Here is a 25,322-nt window from a genome sequence, read left to right on the forward strand (position 1 = left end):
ATTTAACCAGGAACAATTTTTATGTAGATATGTTTGTACCAAAAGTGCATAGAACTTACCCTAATGTAACCTGTGCCCAGGGACGAATTCACCGATTTCTCAAAAACGCACCCCTTTAAATGGTAGCACTCCACGGTTTTTTCATATATAGATGTCCATTGACCATATAAAATAATAAAACCCTGTTTACGTTGTAGTTTCTTTTAGCTATCTTATTTTGAATATAATCAATAGCCTATATTCTAAACTAAACAAAATTGTTTACCAGCGTTTCTTTCTAGGAAACCATTTAGAAACATGGTCTATTGTTTACTCCAACGCGGCACATTAACTTTCTAAAAGGACCGTATTTAAGTTCATTGTTTTGAAATGTATAAATCCGGTCGTAGAAACTTTACCACTAGACTTTTACTTTTCCACGAAACACTGCTTACGGCTAAATTATTTTAGTTACAAATTCTGGTCATATACAGGGCGGTGAAAATTTACGATCTAGTGGTCTTTGACATAAAATTAATTCTCTAAATTTTCCCCATAAAAATTATATAACAATACATACAAAAGTGCATAAACATGTCAAAATAAGCATATTATTAAGGGCCAGCTTTTGTTACTCGGAGGTGTATGGGGTCGCTGAATACGATTTCGCAATCAGAACCGACCTCAGGAGCACGTAGTGCACAGCACAGGCACTTGAGGTAGCGAATTATTTTATGTTTTTTAGTTTTTGTAATTTTGATCGGACCCATATTACTTACTCACTTCCTTGAGTTACCTGGGCCTTGAGGGAACGATCTAAGGTAAATAAAAAGAAAGCATGTTCACAATACCAAAAACCCGGCGAGCAAAAAAATCATGATATTTATATAAAATCTTTGATATATTTAAAAACTTACTCCAAAAAATATGCTCCAAGACATCACAGTCAACGTTCCTATCTGAAGTCCTGCTCCTTGATTACATTTGAGCATGAAAATATTCACTAGCGACTTTGTTCTTCGTGATTTTTCATACCACTTTGTTGTATATATTGCATCTACCAAGTCAAAGCTCTAAAAATAACGACAATAAAACTTAGATAGAAGTAACTGATAGAATATTCGTTTAGTGACCAAAGACAGTGGAAGATTAAATTGTTTCCTCCTCCTCCTTCTTTTTCTTCTTCTTTTTCTTCTTCTTCTTCTTCTTCTTCTTCTTCTTCTCCTTCTTCTTCTTCCTCTTCTTCTTCTTCTCCTTCTTCTTCTTCCTCTTCTTCTTCTTCTTCTTGGATGTTTGCGTGTGCTGATTTAGTCATGATCATGCATTTAGTTTTCTTCAAATTCATCTTCAGTCCGTACTCATGACAGCGTTCATTAAGGCGTTGCATTACGTTCTGTAAATCATTGTTGTTATCCGTTATTATTACTGTATCGTCTGCAAAACTTCTCCATTGATAAATATAGGTACCCCCATTGAATCTGAGAGTGCTTCTTGAAATACCGCTTCACTGTAGACATTGAAAAGTAGTGGAGACAGCGTGCAACCCTGACGGACTCCTCTCTGTATTTTGAGATCTTGGGTGTCCTGGTTGTCAAATCTTACCTTGGAAATTTGATTCCAATATACATTAGATATAATTTTCATATCACGACTGTCAATATTTTTGCTTTTTAAAATATCTACAAGCTTCGTATGTTGAACTTTATCTAATGCCTTTTGAAAGACGAATTTCCAGACTTGCTCAATTAGTTCGTTGTTAATTACTATTTTGCATCTTATGGGTTCCCTTGACACTACCAGGCATTCCTATTTATTAGCAAAGTAAATATATTTTAATATCTCAGATAACAGTTTTGTACCTCAAAATATTTACCTTCATCATGACTTCATTAGCATACCAGTAGTAAACTCCTAATCTGCATAGAAGAATGATTCCAAATCCTACTCCAGCTGTCATGGATAGCATGTCTACCTCAAACTACAAAAAAATTAACATTAAAAATGTATAAAATTTTCAATTTCGCAGCCGCATTATACTCTAATTTAATCAGAGAGTACAGCAAGTGTCTATACCGATTTCGGGGCTTTTCTGCCCCTCGTCAGTAGTCACATATGCCCTTCTCTCTGACTGAACCAGGATACAGCGTCGCGTGCAATCACGGATTGCAACGAACGAAATGGCTGGGATGCCTTAGCGAAATCTGCTAGAAAGAAGACTAAGTTTTCAATCTAACAGTACATAACATAACATTTAAAATATTATTTACATCCCGTCAGATTGAAAAAAATGGGAACCTTCTCTGGTGGTACCTCCGAGGCTTCTAAAATATGCAAGCCATACGGATGCCGAGACTACAGGAAGATGAGAGATTTCTACAATTGGCAAATCATATTTCATCTGCTCAGCGCACAGTGGTTCCAAATGCTGAAAACGTGGTCATGAGGCGAACAAAAAAGTACCTATCTAGGGATTCTCACGTTTACAGTTGTTTTCTCATACTATTGTAGAGTCGTAATATGCAGGTATAAGGATCAAACTGGATGTATTCTAGTTCATAGCTCAGGAACAAGTGAGCCATGTCCGAGGTAATTTGGCCGACAGAGAAAGTGAAAAAGACCGCGTATATTGAAAACGCTGTAAAACGTTTTATACTTTATCAATTTTATCGCTTTAAAGCAGATTCTTCTTTTTTAAGTATGTAGTAATGTAAGATTTAAATTAAATTAAGGTTTAGTAGCAATAAATACCTTAAATTTGTTAATGCATAAATAGCGAAAATACACTTGAAATAATCAAAATTTTGTATACATTCAAAAAGTACAAAATTCTGCAAAATTCTGCGAATATTAGTGTTTATTAATCTTAAAATATATAGTAAGAAGATATATAATCACTTTAGTTTAGCTGCCTATAACTGCCTATGCATTGCTGGCAGTTGTTTGAATACAAATTTGGGAAATGACGCATATTACATGATTCTGGCGATTGTTGAGTTTGAGTATGTATGGGCGGTTGTACACAAGTAATGGGTTCCGAATATTGTACTTCATAAAGATAATGTATGGGTAATCCGCAGTTTCAAAAATCCCTTTTAATATAAAATTTTAAACAAATAAACGATTAAAATAAAATTTTCGAATTTCTTTCGGCAGTATTGGATCCGCCATTTTATTTAAAAAAAATGTTAGATTTGTAATCAGCGACCTTAAACTAGCAAATTTGACAAACAATTTGCGTTTTGGGTCCGCAATTTTGTTTTTCAGAAAAAATAATGTCAGATTCGTAAGCAGCGATGCCAAAATGTACTTTACAAAAATACAAATGTACCTTTTGTATTTTGTGTTGCATATGTTTGATGTATAACTATAGATTATAAATATGTTTTCGACCTTCTATTAATACGCTATTGTTGGTATATTCAGTTTGTTGACTTCTTTTTTTGTTATTGACAATCAAAGCCTCCTACGTTATGCTGATTTGCTATAGTATTTTTACTACAAAAGCGATATTACGTAGGTCAACATTTTTGACGTAAGAGAACTGTCAAAACATTAGAATGTGACTTTTCATTATTGCCATGTTTATTATAAACATGGCAATAATAAAAAGTCACATTCTAACGTTTTGACAGTTCTCTTACGTCAAAAATTTTGACCTACGTAATATCGCTTTTGTAGTAAAAATACTATACACATTTTTCTTCATTAAGTATTATGAGAGCTTATTCTTTGACTTTTTCTCTTTCTCACGTCTGTTTCTTTCATGATTATTGCTATATATATTTCCATATAGGGGAGTGCATATAGATTTTCACTTCGGACAAAAACAAACAAGATAGAACTTCTTGTAATTTCATTAAGAAATGTTTAATAAACAACATATCAAAAAGTTCTACTCGAGAAGTGGGTGCTTCATTTTTTATTAAACAAATGAACTGCGAAATTCGATGTTTTTTTAAATAACTCCGAAAATATAAATTTTAGAAAAATTCAGAAAATTTTACAAAAAAACCTCATATAAAGAATTTTCTAAAATTAAATCTGTATTTTCTATAATTTTTTATTTATAACGCTAAAGTCACCCTTCTCACAAACATTGGCCCACTGTAAACTAGAGTACGGCGAAGTGCACGGTTGAGTTTTTTTAATGTATTTCTCTAACTAATGGATCAAATGAAATTTTACAAATTGAACATGAAAGAAGAGTAATTGAGCTATCTAATGGTTATAATAGAAAGAAATAAAACGTATGGGCATAAGTACGGTGTGAGCGGAAAGTGAGCCTTACATGAATTTTGTTTAAAAATGATTTAAAAATGTGTAACTTATACAATTTTTCTTATAAAACTCTCAATTTTGCACAACTTACCTTTTAAGTGTCTTAATAAATGATGTTTCATTCAAAAAAAATCTCAAAAATTTAATTCAAATGATATGACGCCTCAAAAAATGTAATTTTCGAAATCTTCGTAGTTTTATAGAATTGCCACCAATTTAAGACGGTATTACTCAAGTTTGAACAGATCTATTACAGTTTTGTAATCTATTTTTTAAAGCTTAGGATGTAGTCTTTAAAATGCATTAAATTATTTTACTTTAGAAATGAAATAAAGTATTTCTTTTTGCGAAAATTAAGAAAGATAACAAAAATGTAATACAAAAACCGAAAATTACCAGCTAAACATGTTTATACAAAGTGATCAAAACTTTTCTCTGTAAAACTTACCTAAAGTACATTTAATAATAAGCTTCAACAATAATAAATGTTTTGCAAAAAAAAATTTTTAGCTCTTATACAGTATGTCTGCGTAACTTGGAACCTATTGATAACTTTTTTATTATCAGTTTTACGAAAAAAAGTTATTCTTTATAAAATACTCTGCATCGTATACAGTGCTAGTCGAAAGTCCGTACCCCCCCTCCCTCGTATCTTTTTAACGGTTATACTTATAATAGTGGAATTTGGAGGGAGGAAATAAACGGAAGTAGGCGTCTTAACTAGCATGACAGGTGACGTAATAGTGACAGATGACGTTGCAGCGCCACCATGACAGATAATTTTAAATGGGACCTCATGGCAAGTGATACCTCATTTGAAAGGTATTGAAAATACCTATTCAGTCATAATAATTTTGTTGGAGTTTAAGATAATTTTGATGAATAAATGAAATAATATAAAATTGTAGTTTGGCATTTAATTAATAAAAATTCAAACCTCCGCTTATGATTACTTGTCAAAAGGGTTGACGTTGACGTAAAAACTATTAGAGAACTGAAAAACATGAACTTCTTTGACAAAAAAACCATAGGCGGACATTTGAATTTTTATTAATTAAATGCGAAACTACAATTTTATATTTATTTCATTTATTCACCAAAATCAAAATCAATTTATATCCAAAAAAATTAGTATGACTGAATAGGTATTTTGAATATCTTTCAAAAGAGGTATTACTTGCCATAAGATCCCATTTAAAATTATTTGTCACAGTAGCGCTGTAAAGTCACTTGTCACTATTACGTCACCTGTCATAACTAGTTAAGAAGCCTACGTCCGTTTATTTACTCCCTCCAAATTTGACTATTATAAGTATAACCGTTCAAAAGATACGAGGGAGGTTCGGACTTTTGACTAGCACTGCATAATCTAAAAGGCAATCATCAAATATCAAATTTAATTAATTTTATACGAGGTATGTCAAAAATATGAATTTCACTCAAGAGTAAAGTACCTTTAAATTTCACAATATCGAAAATTGTTATTAAGAAAAGTTATTTGGAATTAAAAAATTTGTTTTAGTGTTCAATTACATCCTTTCAATTAAAATATTGTGAATAATAAAGGCACTTAACTCTTAAGAAAATTCATATTTTTTACATACCTCGTATATAATTAAAAAAGTTTGATATCTGATGGTTGTATCGTAGATTTTAGACCAGGGAGAGCGTTTTATGAAGAATAACTATTTTTCGTAAAAGTGATAATAAAATATTTATCATAATTGTAATAAAATGATGATGAGTATTCGTAATTTGAGAAAAAATTGAATTTTTTTTTCAATTAGAATGATGTAATTGTATATTTAAACATAGTCTTTAATTTCAAACAACTTTTCATAATATCATTTTTTGATATTCTGGAGTGTAAAGGTACTTTACTCTCTAACGAAATTCATTTTTTTGACATAACTCGTATAAAATTGATAAAATTTGATATGTGATGGTTGAGTTTTAGATTATTGACTATCTAGAGCATTTTATGGAGAATAACATTTTTTCGTATAATTGATAATAAAAAAGTTTTCCATGTGGTTCCTAGCTACGCAAACATACTGTATAAGAGCTTCTGTATAAGAATTTTCAAATTGCAATGCCATATTCGGATTCAGCATAATCAAAAACAAAATAGAAACATATTTGATCAAAGTAAAATGATGAAGTAAACGATATTTTTAAAATTATTTATACAAAACAATTGTTATTGTTTAAACAATTAATAAACAATTAGCGGCCAAATCTGCGAGTAGAAATTTTTACTTTAACATGTATATAAACTAACAAAAAAAGTTTTAGAAAAATATAATAAGCTTGTTTGAATTTTTCCGAAACAATGCATATTTTCGTTCTAATTGCACTCCCCTAATCGTAATATCTGCTCCTTGTTCCAGGTATGTTTGCATCTCTGATATCTGTCGATGTTTCTGTTTTTTTATGTATGTTTCATGCTCATTTATCCTGACACTTAGTGGTCCTGCAGTTTCTCCCACATATAAATTGTTGCATTCACAATGTATTTTATGTATTAACTTTTTGTATGTTGTTAGGTTTAGTTGTAGGTAACTTTTTGTATGTTGTTAAGTTTAGTTTTGGACGGGATATACCTATCTCCCTATATTGGGCAGATTGTTGTTAAATTGGTGGGTTATTTTATTAGAATAACACATTATACACATACATAGTATACACAAACACATTCAACAAACAAAACCCACAAACGATAAAAACAACTTTTCCAAAAAAAAAACAGTAGGTAACAACAAATACAATAACCAAATAAAGTCGACTTTACATTACATGATTTATCATGTGATTTGTCATATGATTTGGTCATGGAGTGAAATTTACCTGTTTACACTGTGTGATTTGTCATATGATTTTGCATTGTTTATACGGCTCGTTTTGTCATAAGCATTGTCATGCGGCTCGTCATGGGAAAAATCATATGACAAATCACATGATAAATCGTGTAGTGTAAAGCCGACTTTAGACATAATGCAAACAACACAACAGTTGCCAATCTATCCATTGACAGTCGAACGCAACAGAGAACGCAAGAGATCATAGAGCTCATCATCATCATCTTCTTCTTCTAACGGCGCTACAATCCTTTGTGAGTCTTGGCCTGCTTAACAATGTTTTTCCATTCTGCCCTGTCGGACACTTTCCTTCGCCACTGTTTTATGTTCATGGTTTTAAGAAACCCCTCTACGACGTCTATCCATCTTTTACGGGGCCTTCCTCTCTTGTTTTATTTCCTTGGGGCTTCCATCTCTGGATTACTTTTATAGCTCGATTATCTAGCATTCTTTATAGGTGACCAAGCCAGTTTAGTCTTTGTGACTTTAAAAAATCTAACAATATCTGCGCTCTGCATTAGTTCTTCCAGCTCGTGGTTCATTTTAATTCTCCACGAACCATCGCTGCACTGGGTTGGTCCAAATATCTTCCTTAATAAGAAGAAAATCATAAAATACATAAATACAGTCGAGGTATATACGTAAAAATAATGATAATAAAGATGGTGATGATGTGATGATTACTTACCAGTACGTAAAGACATAGTAATGCTATCTGTAAAGAACTCTGTAAAAAATCTCGTAACATAATACTCCTCATAGCATTATTGTAATCATCAACAAAACTAAAATAAAATTCAAAATATTATGTATATACTGCTTACTGAAATTAAAAGTATTGACTAATCACAGCCCAACAAAAAAAATTTGTCTTGCTGCCGAAAAAATCAACTGATTTTAGTTAATTAATCTGTGCTGATTCCAAAAATATAAACCTTTTCTTTGTATCAGCTCTAGTTTTCGAGATATAACATACTTATCAAATACTTAAATATTCTTACATTTCTGTACAGGGTGAGGTAAATAAAGGGCCTATTAGAAATATCTCGAGAACTAAAGGCAACAGAACCATAAAAATTGGAATAAAGCGGTTTTGAAGGATGATCTATTAAATGAAAATATTTTCATCTCTTTGCAACTTCCGGTTATACGGTTATATATAACTTCGTTTTTTTAAATGGGACACCCTATATATTTTTACATTTATGGATTCTCTTCGATGTCTTCTTTCTTAAAATATGAGGTTTTGTAATATTATACAGGGTATTTTAAAAGATAATTACGTTTTTTTATTAATTTCGTAGCAAAATTAACACCCTGTAGAATTGTAGTAGTTTGACATATAAAACTCTACTTACATTCAAATGATTTTTAATATACTCTACTATTGTTAAGAATCATTAGTATAGCTAAATTTTTAATTTTAGTATACAGGGTTGGTCGAAACTCGGAATGAGTATTTTCTGAGTTTTCTTAAATGGAACATCCTGTATTTTAGTATTGTAATGAAATGATATTTTATGGTACTTTTTTATTTCATAAGCATTCCCTATACCTAACTGCTTTAATTTGTGCTTAATTGTTAATCGCACCAACAATCTTAACTAAGTAGGTATTTCGATAGCTAAACCATTATTGGTAATTTTAAGGACCAGTCTGGATTAATATGTATTTATTTCTGTAAAATTATTTGGGATTGAGTATTTTCACGGCCAACCTAATAAAATTTTACGTATTTTTTGTTGCAATTAATGTTTAGCTTGAATCACCAATAACTCACAAATTAAAGCAGTTATGTATAGGGAATGCTTAAGAAATAAAAAAGTACTATAAAATATCATTTCACTACAATACAAAAATACAGGATGTTCCATTTAAGAAAACTCAGAAAATACTCATTCCGAGTTTCGACCAACCCTGTATACTAAAATTAAAAATTTAGCTATACTAATAATTCTTAACAATACTAGAGTATATTAAAAAGCATTTGAACGTAAGTAGAGTTTTAGATGTCAAACTACTACAATTCTGCAGGGTGTGAATGTTGCTACGAAATTAATAAAAAAAACGTAATTATCTTTTAAAATACCCTGTATAATATTACAAAACCTTATATTTTAAGAAAGAAGACATCGAAGAGAATCCAAAAATGTAAAAATATACAGGATGTCCCATTTAAAAAAATGAAGTTATAACCGGAAATATAAGTTCCGGTATAACCGGAAGTTGCAAAGAGATGAAAATATTTTAATTTAATAGATCATCCTTCAAAACCCCTTTATTCCAATTTTCATGATTCTGTTGCCTTTATTTCTCGAGATATTTCTAATAGGCCAGTTATCTGCCTCACCCTATATATTCCATCACTATAATTGCAATATAGTTCTAAACAAACTTAACAAATTCTAAGACAAATGGGCAAATGAACAAAAGGGCCTATTTTGGTGTTCATTTAGGAAATCAAGATAAATCCTGAGCTCCACATGTAGTGTGCAAAGCTTGTATTGAAAACTTGCGACAGTGGACGAAAGGACAACGAAAATGTTTAAATTTGGTTTTCCAATGCTATGGAGGGAACCAAAAAATTATTTTGACGATTGCTATTTCTGTCTTGTGAATATAAAGGGCAACAATCATAACAATCGACATACGTGAACATATCCTAACCTGGATTCAGCAATAAGACCAATTCCACATCAGCTTGAGCAGATACCCATTCCAATATTCAGCAGTCTACCTATGTTACCAGAGGATAATGCCGAAACGTTATTTGACGAACTGCAGAATAATAGATTTGAGGAAGACGACAGTGATTTTGAAGGGGATTCAACACGTCTTGAGCGCTTTACTCAGGAAGAGTTAAGCAATATTATCAGGAATTTGAACCTTGCAAAGGATTCTTTCGAGTTGCTTACCTCCAGAATAAAAGAAAATAATGTTCTTCACCCAGACACCAAAATTACATACTACCGTAATAGATCTTTTGCCTTTTTTTCTCAGCAAGATAATATGCTTTTTTATAACAATATTAAAGGACTGTTAGAAAAAATGGGTGTATAGGAGTATACACCAGATCACTGGCGTCTTTTTATCGACAGTTCCAAACGAAGTTTAAAGTGTGTCCTTCTAAATAATCGCAACAAATTTGGAAGTATACCAATTGGGCATTAGAGTGGATTAAATGCTCAACAATTTTAACAAACACGGTTGTCATGTGAGTATTAAAATTCATTACCTCCACAGCCACTTAGACCGTTTCCCACAGAATCTTCACGAATATATCAAAACGTTGATAGAGGGGTATCAGAGGGAGATGGGTATCAGGGATATAAAGAGGGGTATCAGGGAGATGGAGGCTATCACATAATGGCGGATTACTGCTGGAATCTTCAAAGGGACCGTCCTTTTAAAGCCTTTGCAAGAAAATCATATAAAAGGAAGTTTTTAGGTGACGCCGAATAACACATTTTTGTTGCGACGCTGCCGGTTAGGTTAGATTTAAGTTTTTTTGGCAGATATGTGTGATGATTTTTGTAAGTACATTATTGTACAATAAATATCTTACTTTTTATTCGTATTTGGTTTATTTCATGGGTAGCAGCACTACATATATGTAGGTAGTGCTGCGTTGTGAGCGGCCGTGGGTAACGGCATAAACGCTGGCCTCATACGCCAGTAGACGTGGGTTCGATCCCTGCCAAAGACAAACCATTTTCATTTCCAATAATGACACGAGCCGTCTCACCGTGCCTCGGAGAGTACGTTAAGCCGTCGGTCCCCCTGGGCTAGTGTACATCGACACTAGTTACTTGAAACAGGGTTAAAGATGTAATTGGCGCTGGAACTATCCGAAAGGATCTCCCCGGCAAAAATGCCATACGATATTATTATTAGTGCTGCGTTAAATTACCCTATATGTTAGAAATGTGATCTGATCGTATTTTCTGAAAACGATCTGATGGAGAAAATCTGGTGGCATTTTTGGATTCAGCAGACCCAAATTACCTAGAAACAGTAAAAAAATTTCCGGCAGCAAACTGTGTGTTTACCAGTGAATAGGTGAAAGCATATAGTCGCGTTAAGATTGCAGTGTGACAGTGTACAACCTGCAGAATTCCCTGATACCTAATCCTTCTAAAACTCAAGTCTGCACCTGTCACCTTCGCGCAAAGGAAGCCAAGCGAAAACTCCAAATTGCGTGGAATGATAATACATTGGAACACACAGACCAACCTATATATCTTGGCAGTCCCGGATTAAGAATCTTGAGGCCCCTAGGCAACCCAAGCTATGAGGCCCCTTAAGAAATCTAAGCTTTCTCCATTTTTATTAATTTTCATTTTTGAAAATGTCCGTTCGCCTGTTTGCGAATTAACCCAAAACGACTGTGAAGCAGGAATAATTTTTTCCCTACAAGTCTTAAAGCTGGGCTATAAAATATTTGAACTCCTCTAGTTCATCTTCAAGTTCAGATTCAATATCATCAGGATAGTTTTCATGTAGTTTTTAAGCACACTCCTTTATTTGAGTATCACTCAATTTTGTAAAAACACAAAAGACCAACTACTGAGTTCACTGACTTATACGCTGTCAACCGACGACTTAGCTCAGTAATTAGCTTATCGAACATTGGTAGAAACGTTTCAACCTTTAACTTTTGTCCACCCTGTAGAAAAACTTCATTGGAATTAGCATCATCGAAATGTAGTTTTCTTGCTCGCTTTCGTTTACTCGCAGGTCTTCTGCTCGTAGTAAGCAAAATTATCTCTTTGGATTTTCAAGAACTCCAAAAATGAATTTAGAAGCTGAACTGCAGTTTGAATTTCAATCTCTTTTCTCTGTATTGATTTACTGACAGCGTTGATGTGTTCTAAAATTGTTGCCCAAAACTCATTCATTATGAATGTTTCTTATTTTGACATTTCTTTCAACCAACACTTAGCCTCATGAACTGTTTCAGCTTCCTGATTAGTGTCTTCAGCAAGAGTATGAAGAGCAGATTTGAAAGCACTGTAATCTTTAAGACAAAGGTTTTGTTGTATGTGCCCTTGCAGTTTATTTTGTGCTCCTTGTTCTTTTAAGGACTAGATCGTGGCGAATGAGATTGCTTAGTGGAGTTTCATATCAGCATTTGATCATAACTTCCCAACGGTGAGTAGGAGCTGAAAAAAAGTTGTAGACGGACTGAATAAACTCAAAATACGATATTCTCTTTGAAGGAGAATACGTCAGCCAATCTCTTTTAATTTTTATTCCACTGAATTGTTTTCGAAAAACCATTTGTGTAAAAATCTTGTAATGCCTTCAAAATTTATTTTTGATGCTTAAACACTTTTATTCTGTTACATTCTGAAGACCTTTCCCAATCCAAAAATTTCCTTATTTCTTCGGTTATTGTATTCCGTAATCCTATGTCGTTTTCCAAATTTAGGACCCAATTTATCTTTAACTTGAATTTCTAACTTAGTTTCGGTTTCTGGTTCTTTAACTTCTTGAACTGGAATAGAAATGTAGTTACATGTTTTTTCACCTTCTTCAGTTACGGAAGCTATGTTTCCCTCAGTTATTTCCATTTAATGCGCATTTTCATTGGTTGCAGCTTAACTAGCTATGGATTTCCGTGTGCAACTGAGTTTAAATAAGTTTTGCATCTGTTTTAGATCTTGCTTAAGGATCTGTCCTTTCTTCTGCTTTTTCTTGTATTTTTTACTACACTCTTGAATCTCTTTTCCTATTTCCATCTGTAGTTCCTTCTACCAAAGGGCATTTATTAGCGAGTTATGCTCACAACATAGACTTTCTATGCGAACAAAAGTATTATATGCATTGTAATGTAGTTTTATACGTCCATCGCTTTTATTGTATTGCGCGATATTTGAATTTTCAAACATAATATGATTTATAGTTTTTATTTAATTATAATTATTATTTTTTCGTTTTGGGCCCTGCGAGGCCCCCATTGGGGCCTAGGCCCCTAGGCAACTGCCTACTTTGCCTAATGGTTAATCCGGCACTGTATCTTGGAGTATCTCTGGACCGGTCCCTCACAACTGACAACATTGCATAAAAACTAGAGAGAAAGTAACAACTAGGGACAGCATACGCAGAAAGCTAACGGGAAGTAAATGAAGTGCATATGAAAGTAAATGAAGTGCATGAAAATGAAGTATTTTAAGAACAACGGCACCGACACTGTGTCTTGCAACTGCTGAATATGCGTGCCCTGTTTGGGGAAGACCTGTCCACTCCCAACAAGTTGATCATGCGCTAAATGAGACATGCATGATAGTAACAGGGTGAATGAAACCAACGCCTTCCTCAAATCTATACAAATCAGCTGATTTTACAAAACCCTCAACACGTAGAGGAGCTGCACATAGAGAAAATTAAACAGATCGCGGACGAAAGGCATATCCTGCACAAAGTCAAACCCCACGAAAGTGACTAAAATTTAGGAAAAGCTACCTAGGAACAGTGCAGAATGAAGCACTCGAGTATTTTTCTCTTTTCCAGGTTCAATGGATCACGCTTCAATGACGCCAGTCAATGAGAGCAAGAACAGGATATTACCTCCGAATTCTATCCTACTGCATGGATTTTAATGAAATTTTGGTAATTGCCTCTACTTATCTCCTAATTCAAAGTCTACCCTATGCCGATGTGTGCTTTTATTTTGGGGGTGGTTCCCACCCCTTCTGGGCTTGGAAAATTTTTTGATCAAAATATCCACGGAAGTGATTAAAGAACCTAATTCTAAGCTAAAACTGCTCTATAATTTTTTTTTGAAAACTCAATACTTTTTGAGTTATTTGTGGTTGAAAATTGGCCATTTTCATTAAAAAATAACACCTTTTCGGACGGTTTTTTGCGAATACCTTAAAGACTATGCATCTAACTAAAAAAACTATATAAAACATTTCTATAGCTTATAAATAAACAAAGAGACTCGTTCCTTCACAAATCTTCTAGCTATAATACACAAAAGAATATGGTAGGTGAAAAGAGTTTGTTTTTTTTGGTGCATGCTCAAATCGATGTATTCAACTTGAAATAACAGAGAAACTGTCGATTTAGCTGTATAATGCTATTAATATCATTTGTAGTGCTTGAAACGACCTTTAAAGTGAGTTACATTAAATGTCGATTACATTCAAACTAAGCGAGGTATGCTGCAAAAAAATTGATGACTAATGTATTTTAAGAAAAAATGAGAAGGATAATATGTAACCCCTCATCCACCAAAATTTAAATGGATCGTTTTCCTTCTCGACACCGTAAGGTACAAGAGGACGGCTTAAGTAAGTAAGTAAGTACGTTTTCCTTCTACAATACCTTTTATTATAGTGTTATTTGTATCTTCAAAAAGTTGGACGGGTTTAAAATATTTAAATGGTTTTTGTAAAGAATAAGATCAGATTATAGAGCGCATTTTTAAATTTTCTTAAAATTTTTCTTCCTCTTTCTCCATGTAACTGGAAAATAATAAGAGATACAGTAATGAGAAACAAAAACAAAATTTTTATTTAAAAAACCTACATTTTTGTATGGTATCTTTTTTCGTATATCTTATGATTTTCTAGTTACATGGAGAAAATGGAAGATTTTTAAGAAAATTTAGAAATGCGCTCTATAATTTGATCTTACTTTTTTCAAAAACCAGTCATTTTAAACCCTTCCATCTTTTTAAACATAGAAATAACACTATAATTAAAAGTATTGCAGAAGAAAAACGATGCATTTAAATTGTGGCGGATGAGGGGTTAAAAGGGTTTTTTCTTAAAATAGGGTTAAAAGGGTCATCAATTTTTTTGCAGGATGTCTCGCTTATTTTAAACGTAATCAACATTTAATATTGCTCAGTTTAAAGAACCTTTCAAGCACTCCAAAAAGTATTGGTAGCACTATACACCTAAAATTGACCATTTCTCTGTATTTCAAGTTGAATACAATGCGACAAGCGAGAACTCGCGGCTGACCTTCTCGTATTCTGCATTTGTCGCTGTGTATTCTCGCTCAAGGTCACGCGCCACCTCTGGCTTGCCGGATTGTACACCGATTTGATTATGCACCAAAAAAAACAAACTCTTGTCACCTACCATATCCCTTATTTTATTATCACTAGAAGATTTATGAAGGGATGAATCGCTTTGTTTTTTTTTGTAAGCTACAAAAATGGTATACAGAGTGATTGATTAGTAGGGTAAAGCTCAATAGCTCCGCTTTAGTAATAGATAGCAATAAATGTTAATAACAAAAATTTTAGCCACCTTTGAGCTTAACATTACAAAATTAGTTAGAATGTTACAGGGTATTCGATAACACAGTGGCAGATAAAACTTATGTTTTTTTAAATGGAACACCGTATATTTTATTTTAAATTCAAAATCCTGTTAACCCAAGGTTTGTTATGTTTTATAGGGTATTTACAAAGTTATAACCAATTTTATATGAAAATCGTAACAAGTTCAACTCCCTGTATAAATAAAAATAAGCAAAACAACAATGGTTTATTAATGCCATATTTTTTAACGTATTGTCAAAATTTTCAAGAATGGTCGATATTGCTAATTTTCTTTATATCAAATACAGGGTGAGTCAAAACGCAAGTACATTATTTTCTCAGTAATTTTAAATGGAACACCCTGTATTTTATATCACTATTGAAAAGTACCATTACCGTACTTTAATTTTTAGATAACATTCCCTATGTCTAAATTTATTAGTTTTCGAGATATTTTCATTTTTCAATGGACCAGTAGCGTGGCCACCCAAATCACCAGAATTTAATAAACTGGACTGATTTTTTTGGGGTTACGTTAATAATGAAGTTTATAAAATACCTCCAACAACAAGGGATGAGATGAAAAATAGAATACAAAGTGTATTTCGATGTGTTAATTTACAAATGCTCCGTAGAGTAAGTAGCTCATTCAATGATCGTTTTTAGGCGTACATAAATGTGTTAGGAGATAATTTTGAACACCTTATGTAATTAAATATTAAAAATATTTTATTAAAAGTAGCTTCTAATTTTTTCAAACATGTTTTTTTGCAAAATGTATTACTGATAAATTATGTTTCGTTCTTTATTTGTTACATTGTTACATTTACATACAAAAGTAGTGTTTAATTGTCTTCACAAAATATTGTATTTTGTGTTTGTGTGTTTTTTTGTAAAATTTATTACTAATTTTCTTTGTTTATTTGTTGCATTTACATAAAAAGACAGTTTTTAATCGTTTCAAAAATTTTGCATGTAGTGGTTGTGTTTTTGTTTGTAAAATGTATTACTAATAAATTATTTTTATTTTTTTATTTGCTACAGTGTTACATTGATTACCGGATTGATAATCGGTAATCTTCAATTGTCAATTCAGTCATGGTTTATTAATGCCTGTATGTTAATGGCTGTATACCTAACATTATAAACCTTTATATTTTTGTGATGGAGAAGTTAACAGGATTTCGAATATAAAATAAAATATAGGGTGTTCCATTTAAAAAAACATAAGTTAGGTCTGCCACTGTGCTATCGAACACCCTGTAACATTCTAACTAATTTTGTAATATGAAGCTCAAAGCTGGCTAAAATTTTTGTTATTAACTTTTATTGTTAGCTATTACTATAGCGGAGCTATTGAGCTTTACCCTACTAATCAATCACCCTGTATATAGTTTTTTTTAGATGCATAGTTTTTAAGGTATTCGCAATAAACCGTCCGAAAAGGTTTCATTTTTCAATGAAAACGGCCAATATTCAACCACGTATAACTGAAAAAGTATCGAGTTTAAAAAAAATGTAGAACAGTTTTTGCTTAAAATTAGGTTATCTAGCCACTTCCGTGGTTATTTTGACCAAAAAATTTTCTACCCCCGAGAAGGGGTGGGAACCACCCCCAAGATAAAAGCACACATCAGCATAGGATAGACTTTGTTTATTGAACTATTCCCTAGTTACTGTGAAAATATCAAGTAAATTTATGTAGTAGGATGGAATTCGGAGCCAAATACCCTCATTGACTGCCCTATAGACTTTAAAACGTGGAAAACTATAAACACGATAAGAACAGGGGCAGAGCCGTGCGGTACATCTTTTCAATATGATGCAAGTCACAAGTGATTCACAAAATTAACGAAAATTTTTATTTTAAAAAACATACTTTAAATTAAATGAAATATATGCATTAACACTACATTAAGTGGGTAGGCGCAAAATTTGCTTGCAATGCTTTTTAAATGCATTCATTTTTTTCGTATCCTGAGAAAACTAATTAGTATTTTTGAAAAATATAAATGCAGAATAAAATATTACATTATTACCGAGGGGCGAAAGTCCCTGAAAATCTCTATAATGTCTATTTGAATAGTTTACAGTTACAGGGCAAAAAAAGAGAATTGAGTGTAATTTTTAATTTCAAATATCTTATTCAAAAGAAACCTTTTGTTTGTTCTAAGGGACTTTCAGCCCTCGTTAATAATGCATTCTTTCAATCAACGTTTAAATTTTTCAAAAATATTTATTAGTTTTTTGAGGATTCAAAAAAAAATGAATGCATTTAAAAAGCATTGCAAGCAAATTTTGCGTTTATGCTCTTAAGTAACATTTTCAAAAATTATATTTTACCCTTATGACTTTAATTTTGAACTCGTCAATCAGATTGGTGTAGTCTAGTGAGGATAGATAGGTGTAGCAGCTAGTGAGAACTCTATTGAAAGAAATGCTAAATTTTTTAGTTTTGTTTGTCTTATGGAGCTTCGTCAATAGTTTTTAATTTTGAAAGACTTCTTTCCCCACTAGTTACCGAGACAGGGAGTAATTCTCAGTTTACAACTACATTTGAGTATAAAGAAATTAGGTCATTTTGGCACAAATAGTTCAAAACCTCTAAAGTTTTCATGGAGTATGTATGGTATCATTTGAAATATATCACGCAATTCTTTTAGATCATTATATCATCAGATTTTTGTTCTTTTTCTATTGAAATTATTTAATGAAGGTTCATACAATATTTTTCTAGTGTTTCATCATCTATTTCCCTCAATTAAAAATATCATTTATAAAAATTTAAAATTTTATGAGTTTCTAGAAGCGAAAATCGATCAATCAAAGCATTAACGGCAATGTCTAAAATATAAATGAACAAATTTATTTCAAATTTAGCTTCATCTGTTAAGAGCTCGTCCACAGATTTTTCGTAGTCAAATAAATGCTTTTTTCTCCTGGCTCGAATTTCACTTTCAGCTGGAAATTCGGAACAAAATTTTCTGCAATTTCATTAAATTTTCATTTGGTCATTAGCCATATTGTCTGTAACTTTTCATTTTTTCTATAGTTTCTGACAATATTTTTACACACGCTGACAATTTTGTTTTATTTTACTGTTTATGCCGCCCCCCTTGTGGTGCCACCTGATATGACTGCCTCGCCGCATCATAACACCGCACGGCCCTGAACAGGGGTCGCTCTAGTAAAATCAAACACGGCAAAATGGGGGAAAATTAGATCAAAATGATGTGAACGTGACTGTGAAGAAATAAAGAATATGGGAAATCTGACATGTAGAAACTGTCCTCATCGGTATCCCCTCGAAGATTTGTGGCTCGCCAAAAAAGATGGAACCGAGCAACGCACGGTACACATACAGACGGTATGCCGATTTTGGCGCCTAAATTCCGTCCGTTTCGCGCACGACGTCAGCTTCGAGGAACCGAGGAACCCACACACTTGCCACTTGACTTGCAGATACATTTTGTGAAATTCTTTTATTACACACGAAAGTTTTACGGAGCGGAGAATATATTTTGTTACTTTGAATTATTTGATATTATTGAACGTGTTAATATTCAATTTATTATTTGTATTGTTTTTGGTATCGTGTGGGTCTGGAATAAATTTACAATACCGAATTGTGCCGTATATAATTGCAAAATCTGTAATCAAAGTACAAAAAGTACGAAAATAAAATACTTCAGCTTTCCAAAGACAGATAATTTGTCGAAACAATTAGTATGGTATAGTTAGACCCAAACCCAGACATCCAAAGTGAAAGTTATCCTCCAAACAAATTGTTCTATATGGTCCAGATAATGTTCAGAAAAAAGTCACACCATTTTGAGCGTCGGGTTTGGGGGGAGAGGGAGGAGAAATTTGTAAATTCGTAGTTTTTTAGGGTTTTCGTCAATATTTCTAAAACTATGAGATTTAGCATGAACAACCTGCTATACATAATTGTTCTACATTAAATTTGAAATAAAAAGGCCCAATGCATAATCCTTCTAAAATGAATGGTTCCAAAGTTACGGAGGTAGTATAGTATAACTGGTCCAAAAAAGGCCTAACCCAGACATCTAAAGTAAAAGTTTTCCTTCAACACCAAATTGTTCTATATGGTACACATATTCTTCAGTAAAAAGTTACACCATTTGGGGGGGGGGGGGGAGATGGGGGAGAAGTCGGTAAATTAGTAGTTTTTGTACGTTTTTCGTCAATATTTCTAAAACTATGCTTTAGCTTAAACAATGTTCTACTTATACAAAAATGTTCTACATAAAATTTAATACAAAATATGTTCTACACATAATTTTTATAAAATCAATGGTTCCAGAGTTACGGAGGATGAAAAGTGGAGGTTTTCGATACTTTTTATATTTTTTGGGCAATTAATGATGATTTTGGGTGGTGAGGTACACGGTTCTTCAAGGGCTTATCATTAACATACCATCGGCCACTGATACAGCAAATTTTATGTACAAACCACAATCCTGTTAAAGAAGATTTCTATAAATTACCCAAAGAATATAAAAAGTTTCGAAAACCTCCACTTTTCACCCTCCGTAACTCTGGAACCGTTAATTTTATAACAATTATGTATTAAACATTTTTTATTTTAAATTTCATGTAGAACATTTTTGTATATAACATTGTTTACGCTAAAGCATAGTTTTAGAAATATTGACGAAAAACGTAAAAAAACTACCAATTTACCAACTTCTCCCCCATCACCCCCCTCCCAAACCGGACACTCAAAATGGTGTAACTTTTTACTTAACAATACGTGGACCATACAGAACAATTTGGTGTTAAAGGAAAACTTTTACTTTGGATGTTTGGGTTAGTCCTTTTTTTGGACCGGTTATACTATACTACCTCCGTAACTTTGGAACCATTCATTTTAGAAGGATTATGCATTGGGCCTTTTTTTATTTCAAATTTAATGTAGAACAATTTTGTATAGAGGGTTGTTCATGCTAAACCACATAGTTTTAGAAATATTGACGAAAAACGTAAAAAACTACGAATTTACCAATTTCTCCCCCCTCTCCCCCCAAACCCGACGCTCAAAATGGTGTGACTTTTTTCTGGACATTGTATGGATCATATAGAGCAATTTGGTGTAGAAGGATAACTTTCACTTTGGATGTCTGGGTTATGCCATCTTTTGAATTAATTATACTATACTAAATGGAAAATCGCTTGTCGCAGAAAAGATAAAATTAATTTAAAAAATGGTAAGTTTGGAATTAATTCTAAAATGCATATTTATAAGAAATTAATACAAGTAATATCAAAAATAAGCAATAAGAAGATACCAAAAAAGAGCTGTATTAAATAAATATTTATATCTATAATAATATATTTTATGTATAAGTAACTTTAACTTCTTTTAGCAACGATTTGCTCAATACATTTTGAAGAAAAACATTTTGAAATTCCTCTAAAACAAAGGCTCTTGAATTCTATCCAAAGAATGCTCGTCATTTAAAGGCTGATGCAGTACCTACTTTAAACTTACCTGGAGGCTCATCAGATACTGACCTAAAGCGAAAATCTGAGGAAATAACACTGAGAAGACAAAAAGAAGACGTAGAGAAGAGGTGGAAGATATTATAAAATCATCAAACAGTATTTCAAGTTGTACATTAGCATATAAAAAGAACATAGAGACGATTACTGAGAAGTCACAGCTTCCAACATGTGATGAACAAATATTAATTTCAACATTACCAAATATTGAGTGTGGCAATATTATATACCTATATATAATTTAGCTCTCCAGTCCCAGAAAGCTTATGGCTTGGTTTACTATTCTTTTCCATTTTCTCCTGCTTGATGCTTTATTTTTCCAATGTGTAAGGGGGTCCATGCGACAACGGGTGCGTCCAGCAGTGCAAGTTCTATCCAATCAGTGGCAAAAGCCATAAAATATTGCGGAGAGAGTGGTCTTATGCCGAAAAATAGCTTTTGGCAAGAAGCCTCTGATATGGTCCAACTGTTCAATGACTGGTTCGATGTGTTCAACTCCCGTTCAAAATTTACTCAGAACTGTCCAGGAAGGAATGCTTTCGGTACAGATATTAACAGCCAACCTACTGGATCAAATGATAGTATTCATTCAGTCTATGAGAGTCGGCAAGCACAAGAAAATGATCCCCTTTCAAAAAGGAATTTTACTTGCAAGTAGATTCATGTCTCAAATGTACGATTATTTAAAGAGCAGATACGATGTAGAATATATATACATATATAATAACTTCCAGGCTAAACCAAGATGTTCTTGAGAACTTTTTTGCGTATATTCGAGGCATGGGTGCTAGTAATGATCACCCTTCTCCTCTCGACTTTCGGTACAGACCTCGATGGTACATTCTGGGTAAAAATTCGACAGCAATTTTCACAGAAAATCGAAACACAGCAAATTCCAATGAGGAGTGATTGTTGGACATTCTTAAGGACTCTCAGGGCGTACCATCCGATCCAGAATCAGAAGAAGTTTGCTTGACACAGAAAATGTTGTTGAACATTGCAAAAATTGACGAGCCGGCTTACGGAGTTGTCCTTTATTTCGTTAAAACTCGAACTTATATTAGGCTACGAGAGTTAAATAGAAAAATTAGTTTTAAAAAGGCTCAAAGGAGCCTAGAGAAGAAAATATCAAAATTGACCAATTTTAAAAAAATAACAGTATTTTATTTTTTTTGTTATCTTGCAATAAATTATTCTATAAAATGACTGCATTTTTTCTTTCCTTTTTTTTGTAGGACGATATAACGAATAGTATTATTTATAACATCAATGTTTTCTTTTCTTGAAAATATTTTTTAATTACCTGGTAATTTAAAAGAGAAAACATTTCATCAGGTTATTAAGACGATACTGCAAAAAAGTATTTATAGTATTCTTGAATTAATAATCAAGGCTTATTATTTTTGGACGTATTTCCTCGATAATAATTTTTAAATACATTTTTATTGAACAACGTTTATGTGGACAAATTGTAAATCCCTAGGAATAATAATAGTACATAAAACTATTTTCTCTTAGAAACATTTTTAATCAAAAAATCAGACGCTATCATTTTAAATTCGATAAAACTGGAAAGTATCTCCTAAAATTATATGTATTTACAAAACAGTCTCCTCGCGCGTGACGTCATACCAGCGACAGAGATGCGCCTCTGCATACCGTCTGTACGTGTACCGTGGAACCGACGTAGCCCGATACTGGGCCGAAATTATGTGAATGACATGTCCGGATACGATAAAGTAAAGTAAGTGCAGTGTGACAGAACGAAATCCTGCCGTACTTACCTCATTAGCCTTTGATGTTCTTTTATACAAAGCTGCATGGTTACAAACTCAGCTTTTTCGTCATCACACTCAATTTGATCCTTAATTTTCTCCTTATAACTCTCAAAATTCAAAATAATGTAATTAAGAATGTCGAGTTGTCCTATAATATAACTAATAAAGCTGAAAAAGAAGATATCTGTTCCATAATTGTAGACTGCACAACAAGTTGCAGCGATCTCTTCCCATAAGAAAGCTTTGAAATAATTTTGATCAATGTCAAATGGTATCCATGAATTAATTGGCAAATCTTTGTGTAGTTTGGTTTGGTTTTTAACAGGATCGTAGATCTCTTGGTATGGGTAAAATAGAGGAAATATAATGTACAAGTAGCTAATGGTATCTGAAAATTATATATAAGTAAATATATTGTTTTTTGAGATGATGGATCTGTAACGATAGAAAAGGTAAACATTCCCCACCCTTCTATGTTAGTCATCAACCTTTGAAAGGATAGTGTGTTCCTCTCTCTCTCTTCAGTCCTTACCACCCGGAGGGAGGGTAGTAGTCATTCTGATGTAGTGTAATGTCCGTCATTAAAGATCTCTGCCTTTAGTCATTTCAATTAACTCATGCAGGTCATAATAGTCATACGTTGAATTAATAGCAAGCTGAAAATTTGTTAATAGCTTAACGGTGTCTAGTGGGACAGACTTTCATGAAAGGGAACACTGGAACAGGAGAATTTTTAATTGTGGAACAGGTTAAAAATTTGGAACGTCAGATTACGAAAACGTTTCATGTATTTTGTCGGACAGAACTTCCAATTGATTTGTTACCATTTCATTAAACTCTCGTGCAAAAATCAGACTGGTGTTTATCACCAACTGGGAATTTTAATGAGTGGAACACGAAGAACATGTCAAATGACAGGAATCAGGTTGGTTAGTAATAGCAGTCTGATTTTTGCATGAGAGCTTAATGAAGGGGTAACAAATCAATTGGATGTTCTGTCCGATAAAATACATGGAACGTTTTCGTAATCCGACGTTCCAAATTTGTAACCTGTTCCACATTTAAAAGTTCCCCTGTTCAAAGTATTTTAATTGTTGGACTTTGCTGGATAGCCGTTTGCTGACCTTTAGTTCATTTAAAATTGACATATTTGTCCTCTGGTCAATATATGGAATTCGTAACATTCTTCTGCAACAGCAAATTTCAGTGGCATCTATCTTTCTTCTTTCCATTTGTCTTAGAGTCCAAGATTAACATCCGTATGTCATATGTCATATGTCATATTATGTCATATGTCATATTGGGAATTTTAATCAGCTGATCAACCTAATTTTTAGAGTTCATGAAATAAATTTGAAAGTCCTATATTTTGGATATCTTTCCTACGGCGACTTTTGTTAGATCACATCTACATTTTATTTCTTCCTGTGGTGATCCTTTCGAATGGAGAGATGTTGTCGAGTCGACTAAAACCCACGAAGGGTTTTAACGCCACGGAGTAAGTAAGTAAGATGAAGACTACGCCTATTTCCATAGTTCAGTTTTATACGGACCATCTAAATATCACTGATTAGTTATTCTCAATATCTTGAGTAAATTCTATCACATCAATACAGCTATTATAAAAGTTGATTTGTCTTACCCCAATAGTTAACCATCATATAGTAAAAATTAAACTTGTTATTGATCCTGGAACGCTCCTTGTATATTTTAGTGATACCTTCATCCTCAGACTCAAAGATCTGTCTTTCTCGCACATGAATCATCTTTATTAACTGCTGAGCACTTTTACTACTCACAGCTTGGACTCGCATGAGCCCCATTGTGTAAGTCGAAGCTAACACAGCTGATTTGGTAAAGATGATCATGTCCAAATTATTTTTTATCATTAGATATAACCCGATGTATTCCGTGGTGACGTAAAGAAATGCTATTAGAAATATAAACCAAGAGAAGATGTTGTAAATTCTTCTATAAAGCGGTTTCTTGTCAAAAACTAAAGGCCATAAACCGAAAAATATTGTGTTGTAAATAGTCATCTTCATGTGTTCAATTTTTGGTACTGCCTGAAACAAAAGGTGTATTGTAGACAGTCAAGATATATTTTACAAAAATAATTAAGGTAGCTATGAAATTAAAAGCTCAGTAGACTTCTCTAGTTGTCACTATCACTCGGACTCTTTGAGGCTTAATTTTTCAGATATATTAAAAAAATTCAACATCTTTCGAAATTCTTGTTAAAAAACCGTTTGAAAACGCTGACATTTTAGCTTATAAACATTTGTAAAAATTTTATAATTTTTATGTCACGCGCTTATAAGTTGGCTCACTGAATATATGGTAAAAAATCATAAAATACAATTTAAAAAAAAGAACCTTCTATGACCAACACTTACCATAGCATTTCTTTCTTGAAATCTTATTTTCATTGTTAACATTATGTTAACATGAATTATTATAAGTGATCTAGATTTAATTATCCAATTTATGAAATATGGCATATACAGAAAAGATGTAAAAAATTATAACCCGTTATACTAGTTAAAGTGATCGTACTCTTAAATTACCGCCACGTTAAAGTGGAAGGGGAACTATCGGACCTCCGTTTCTCTTAGAATGGAACTT

General features: G+C 32.7%; 1 protein-coding gene across 1 annotated transcript; it reads right to left on the minus strand.

Moving 5' to 3' along the window:
- Positions 1-884: 884 nt before the first annotated feature.
- On the minus strand, positions 885-24,520 carry LOC126886309 (uncharacterized). The gene is made up of 7 exons (XM_050653183.1): positions 24,340-24,520; positions 22,704-23,085; positions 20,909-20,931; positions 12,462-12,612; positions 7,804-7,900; positions 1,853-1,957; positions 885-1,052 (listed from the first exon to the last, which is right to left on the minus strand). The coding sequence occupies exons 1-7, from the start codon at positions 24,518-24,520 to the stop codon at positions 885-887; spliced, it is 1,107 nt and encodes a 368-aa protein (XP_050509140.1).
- Between the last annotated feature and the right edge of the window lie 802 nt (positions 24,521-25,322).

The sequence above is a fragment of the Diabrotica virgifera genome, chromosome 6 (genome assembly GCF_917563875.1).
Source record: "Diabrotica virgifera virgifera chromosome 6, PGI_DIABVI_V3a".
NCBI lineage: Eukaryota > Metazoa > Arthropoda > Insecta > Coleoptera > Chrysomelidae > Diabrotica > Diabrotica virgifera.